The sequence below is a fragment of the Chiloscyllium plagiosum genome, chromosome 4, assembly GCF_004010195.1.
Source record: "Chiloscyllium plagiosum isolate BGI_BamShark_2017 chromosome 4, ASM401019v2, whole genome shotgun sequence".
Classification (NCBI taxonomy): Eukaryota; Metazoa; Chordata; class Chondrichthyes; order Orectolobiformes; family Hemiscylliidae; genus Chiloscyllium; species Chiloscyllium plagiosum.
The window spans coordinates 24,465,922-24,472,456 of record NC_057713.1 but is presented as its reverse complement, the minus strand read 5'-3'; the positions used below and the strand labels follow the sequence as shown (position 1 = coordinate 24,472,456).

The following is a 6,535-nucleotide window of genomic DNA, read 5'->3' as shown; positions in this document are numbered from 1 at the left end:
GAGGGTATGGAGGTGCTGGGCCTCCTCCACCGCCGCTCCTTCACCACCAGACGCCTGGAGGAAGAACGCCTCATCTTCTGCCTCGGAACACTTCAACCCCAGGGCATCAATGTGGATTTTAACAGTTTCCTCATTTCCCCTTCCCCCCCCTCATCCTAGCTTCTAACCTCCAGAAACTCGATCCCCTGACCTGTCCGGACTTGTCCGACCTGCCCAGCTCCTTTTCCACCTATCCACTCCACCCTCTCCTCCCTGACCTATCACCTTCATCTCCTTCCCCACTGACCTATTGTACTCTATGCCACTCTCTCCCCACCCCCACTCTCCTCTAGCTTATCTCTCCACGCTTCAGGCTCTCTGCCTTTATTCCTGATGAAGGGCTTTTGCCCGAAACGTCGATTTTGCCTGTCCTCGGATGCTGCCTGAATTGCTGTGCTCTTCCAGCACCACTGATCCAGAATCCAACAGAGCACTGTAATGCGCTATGATATTTGGTTAAAACAGCAGACTCTTGTATAATAGTGCAAGTTGACTCCCCTAGCATCCAGTAGTTTGTATGCACTGAAATGAATGACGAGTTATAGAGTGAAATTCTATTCAGTAAGGTAAGGAACAATGAGTTGATGTAGAGGACTCCTTTCTTGATATTTAGTGGACTAGAGTGCGCAGGTGTTGAGCAGAGTGGTACAGAGTGGAGTGGATTGGCGTGAAGAAAGAAAAAGCGGAATAAAATAGATTAACATGCATAAAGTAAATTGACCCATTGACCCTAGATGCACGACATCAATGTGTTTGCTCACTTACTTGGTCATCTGAACGATGGGCATTGTTCCAAGGCGAACAAATCCTCCATCTTTCGTTCCAACAATACTTTTCACATGAAACTGTTCCATTAGATCAAAACCTGTTTAAATGCACATAAAAAGTATATGGTGTTATGAAGATTGTTTTAAGGATAATGATAATAAACCAGATTTTTGCCAGAGCCCAGAGCAAATCTGCAGCCAACATTTGACGAGACTTGATCTTGATCCTAGTGAAGTCTGCAGAACAATAGCAGACATTTTACAGCATGGAAAGAGTCCCTTCGGCCCACCGGTCTGCACCGGTCATCAGAAATCCCTCTACTTTAATCCCATTTTCCAGCACTTGGCTCATAGCCTCATATGCTATGCCATTCCAAGTGCCTCTCTAAATAGTTTTTAAATGTCTTGAGGGTTTCTATCACTACCACTCATTCAGTCAGTGGAGGTCTAGATATCCACAACCCTCTGGGTGAAAACTTCTTTCCTCAAATCCCCCTTAAGCCTCCTGCTTTTTGCTTTAAAATGGTTTCCCCCCAGGTCTTGACACCTTAAATAGTATAACAGAATTCCTATAATGCAGAAAGAGGCCATTCAGCCCATTGAGTCTGTACCAGTCTTCCAGAGAGCTTTCCCACCCCATACCCAATCCCCCCACTCCTTCCCTGGGACCTTGCATTTCCCAATGGCTAATCCACCTAACATGCACATTTTTGGACAGTGATAAGCAACTGAAACACCTGACAGAACCCACGCAGACATGGAGAGAGTGTTCAATCTGCACACAGTCACCTAAAGCTGGAATTGAACCCGGGTCCCTGGCATTGTGATACAGCAGTACTAACCACTGACCCACCATGCCAAAGGAGTAAGGCTTCTCCCTATCCAACTGTCTATGTCCCTCAGAATTTTGCACACTTCACAAAGATCCCCCATCAGGCTTCTCTGCTTGAAAGGAAATAACCCTAGCCTATCTAATTGCTCTTCATAGCTGAGTTGTTTACAGTCTTGGCAACATCTTGGTGAATACCTCTGCACCCTCTTAACTGAAACCACATCCTGCTTATAGTGTGGTGATCAGAACTGAATACAGTATTTCAGCTGTGGTATAAATTAATTCATATACATCTCCATCACTACCTCCTAGCTCTTCTCTCAACACCTTGACAATCTTCCTAACCACCTTCATGTATCTATGGGACATGTGAACCAAGATCCCTCTAATCCTCTGTACCTCCTTAGGTGCTAACATTCGATGTGCTCTCCCTTGCCTAGTCAGTCCTCCCAAAATACATCATCTCACATTTTTCAGGATTAAATTGCATTTGTCACTGTTCAACCCATCTGATCAGCTCTTCTACATATTCCTGTGGACTAAGGATTTCCCTTTCGTTGTTTACCACACTGCCAACTGTTGAGACCTCTGCAATCTTACTAACCATACCACCTACATTCCTTTCAGGATCATTGACGTACACAACAAACAGTAACAAAAAAAAACTTCAAACCCTTTAGTACACCACTTGATCACCACACTATAAGAAGGATGTGGTTTCAGTTAAGAGGGTGCAGAGGTATTCACCAAGATGTTGCCAAGACTAAACAACTCAGCTATGAAGAGCAATTAGATAGGCTAGGGTTATTTCCAGTCATAAAACACCTTTCAACTTTGTTTCTGGCCACAAAGCCAATTTTAGATCAAATTTGCCAAATTTCCCTGAATCGCTTGGTTTCTTAGGTTTTGCAGAGGTATTCACCAAGATGTTGCCAAGACTAAACAACTCAGCTATGAAGAGCAATTAGATAGGCTAGGGTTATTTCCAGTCATAAAACACCTTTCAACTTTGTTTCTGGCCACAAAGCCAATTTTAGATCAAATTTGCCAAATTTCCCTGAATCGCTTGGTTTCTTAGGTTTTTAACGAGACTGCCATGAGACATCTTATAAAAAATGCACTAAGATCCATGCAACTACATCAGCTGCATTATCTTCATCTACACATCTCGTTGAAAAATTAAATCAAATCATTTAGACATGATCCCAGCTTACGAAGCCCTGCTTCATTAAACTTTGTCTCTTGAAGTGGGGATTAACTCTGTCATCATAATTTTCCAATCGTTTCCCTACCACTGATGTTAGACACACTGGTCTGTAGTTTCCTGGTTTATCCCTGCCACCTTTTTTGAATCATGGTACAACATTAGTTGTCCTCCAGTTCTTTGACACCCATCTTATGGCCAGAGAAAATTTGAAAATTAATGTCAAAACTTTTGTCATCTCCTCCCTTGCCTCCCCCAGCAGCTTGAGATACAACTCAAATGGATCTGGGAATGCATCTACTTTCAAACCTGCAAAAACCACAAATACCCCCTCCCTCTAAATACTAAGTTGTTCAAGTGTTTCAGTGTTTCACAGCACCGCTCCCCAATTGCTAGGCCTATATTTTCATTCTCTACAATGAATACAGATGCAAAATGCACATGCATGTCTCCTGGCTCCATACACACAATGCCATTTTGTTCCCCATGGGCTCTACTCTTTCCCTAGTTATTCTCTTGCCCCTAATATACTTATAAAACACCTTTGGATTTCCCTTAAGCCAATGTTTTATCATGACCCTTCTCCACTCTCTGAATTTCTTTTTAGGTAACCCTACGCACTTCCTATACTGTTCTCGGGCATCTACTATTTTGAACTTTGGTATTCATGATTTGGAGATGCCGGTGTTGGACTGGAGTGTACAAAGTTAAAAATCATAAAACATTAGGTTATAGTCCAACAGGGTTAATTGGAAGCACTGGCTTTAACCTGGTATTGTGAGATTTTGAACTTTGGTATGTACCTTAAATTTCCATCATTTTTCTTATCCTATACTACACATCGCTTGACATCCAGATTTCTCTGCGCTGGTTGGTTCCACCCTTCAGCTTTTCAGATTATACATTGGCTCTGCACTTTACTATTGCCCTTTTGTATATCTCCTACTGCCCTGTGGTGGGTTTTCCTCCACAGAGCTATTTATTTGCAGCCCATTTGGCCAGATCTAGGATTCCTGAGGCTTGATTTTATTAACCTGTGCCTAAGCTGTTTGGATCTTAGTAAATGTTGAGCCAAGTTTACACTTGCTTTATTATAATAATATCCATACAATTGGGTGAAATAACATCACAATGGTTCAGAAGATATTAATTGTAAATGGGTTAAGCACAGAACCACTTGCATTCATATTTTCCATGATCTTTTACATTCATTCAAAATTCTATATGCGGAAGTGAGATCTCATCCAAAGAGCTGACCATATTCCCAGGATCAAGTTGTAAGAAGATGCACATTTCACTGATTTGGAAAGACTCTTCAATTTGTACTCATTTGCACTGGTGCATAGTCAGTAGTAGCCACATCTTGTAACTATTGACATGTCAAGAAGCATATTATTTACCAAGTTACTGAAGGACACTAACAAAATTAGTAAACCGTTAAGTGCATTTATTTTCAAGGAATTTCTAATGATTTTTTAAAAATTAGATTAGATTCCCTACAGTGTTGGCCCAACAAGTCTACACCGACCCTCCGATGAGTAAACACCCAGATCCATCTCTCTCGGACTAATGCACCTAACACTATGGGCAATTTAGCATGGCCAATTCACCTGACCTGCACATCTTTATGACTATGGGAGGAAACCCGAGCACCAGAGGAAACGGGCGAACGTGCAAACTCCACACAGACAGTCGCCTGAGGCTGGAATTGAACCTGGGACTCTGGTACTGTGAGGCAGGAGTGCTAACCACTGAGCCACCATGCTGTCCTTTTAAATCAGGTTACTCACATGTGGACATTGGACACCTTTGTTCAAAATGCTTCTTTTAGTGATGTATCCATCTTAAGTTGTATCAATAAAACTTCCCTGGTTACCTCTCTGAAATATATCAAACAAAGTGATAGCTAATGAAAAGAAATAATTATTTTTTATTATGCTGGCCACTGATTGTTGTTCGTAGAAGTTTTTAGGGCTGTGATTAAGCAAATACCATAAGAAATAGGAGTAGGAGTAGGCTGTTCGGCCCTTCGAGCCTGTTCCAATGTTCTTGTGGAGCATAGCTGATCCAACATTCCTCATGTCTACTTTCTTGCCCTTTCCCCAGAACCTGAAATTCCACTACTGATCAATAATCTATCCAGCTCAGCATTAAATGTGCACATGAACTCTATCCGCACAGCTCTCTGTGGCATGGAGTTCCAAAGACTCTCAACTCTCTGAGGATAATTCCTCCTCATCTCAGTTTTCAATTAGAGCCTCTTCATTCTGAGATTATGCCCCCTGCTCTTAGACTTGCCCTAAAGTTTAAGAGAAAACGCAACCTAACCAGAGAAAATTCCAGTGAAATTTGAGTACAATATCCCAATTGCATTCAAGTCAGAAATTCTATACCCACTGTGTTTTCCTGCATATATTAATATTCTACCTTGGTTTCTTAGAAGTTCAGTTTGAAAAATCATACATTACTGAGCATGTCAATCAAAACTAATTATAATGCATGAGGCAAATCCACAATTCAGCTTTGACATTTCTGTAATGAAAGTCACTGACCTGGGATGTTAGCTGAAGGTTTATTTTGTAACTTGTACTGACTGCCTTCCAATCTTAGATTTGGGCATAGTACATCTGTTAAAACAAAGAATAAAATGTTACTGAAATAATCATTATCAAACACTGTAATACAACATTATTATAAAGTGCAATGACATTGCTCACTGGAAATGGGATTCAGATCAATATATCTTGTTATGTACAGTGCATTATCCTGCTAATAAGATAGAACTGTGTTTGAACTGAATTTTATCTTTAGGACCATATGGATGTTCTAAGTCTAACAGCAGGTAACATATCATTGCATTAGTCCGGAATTTCTTTTATTCATTTATGGGATATGGGTATCACTGCACATCATAAGCTTTATTTTCTAGTTGAAAACATCATCCCTGTCTGCGGGAATTGTTATTTGAGATTTAGACTTCCCAGTTGAACCTGAGTTGAGCTTTTGACAACGTAACTGCTAAATCACCAAGAATTCTCACTTCTATCTCCACACCACTATCCATCATCATCCCTAATTCAACTCTTATGCCACCATCACCTTTTAAACTGACAGCCATGTTTGATCTGCTATTGTTACGCCACCTGTGAACCTGTCCAAAGCTCTGTTGCTGCTATTCTATTTCACACCAGATCCTGTTCATCCACAGCTCACTGTATGTACCTCATGTTCACTGGTCTTCATTGATCCTCCACTGTAAGAAAAACCATGGACTACAAGAAGAAAGAACTATTTATAAAAATAGGGTTTTACCAGGATATCTGCATAAATTCACAGCAAGAAATTTGATATCTATTGTGAATTTTGTGGTTTTTGTGCAATATTCAAGCCAAGGGGTTTTGTTTTAAGTGATGCTGATTGGATCTCAGATAACTGAGCAGCTTGGAAATTAGAAAAAAAGTTAGACACACAGACACATGAGGGAGAAAGTTTTTAAAATGTATGCTGCTGTTCTCCCCAGTAGAAGCTGTCCGTTGTCTGCAATATAAAAACTCAGTTCAAACTTCAAGAAAACTAGTTATCTTTCATGCAGCAGTTGCTATGAGCATTGACTTTTGAATGAGTAAATCAGAGACATTTTAGAACATAGAACAGTACAGCACAGAACAGGCCCTTCAGCCCACAATGTTGTGC

At 40.8% G+C, this 6,535-nt stretch overlaps 1 protein-coding gene across 3 annotated transcripts in view; it reads right to left on the bottom strand.

The window, feature by feature from the left end:
- col22a1 (collagen, type XXII, alpha 1) overlaps positions 1-6,535 on the bottom strand; it is a 302,096-nt gene that overhangs the window by 194,225 nt on the left and 101,336 nt on the right. For all 3 annotated transcript variants that reach the window (XM_043687854.1, XM_043687855.1, XM_043687856.1), the window contains exons 4-5: positions 5,395-5,469; positions 805-904 (exon numbers count right to left, since the gene is read on the bottom strand). In XM_043687854.1, coding sequence (XP_043543789.1) covers positions 805-904; positions 5,395-5,469 — 175 coding nt within the window. The remainder of the gene's footprint in view (positions 1-804; positions 905-5,394; positions 5,470-6,535) is intronic.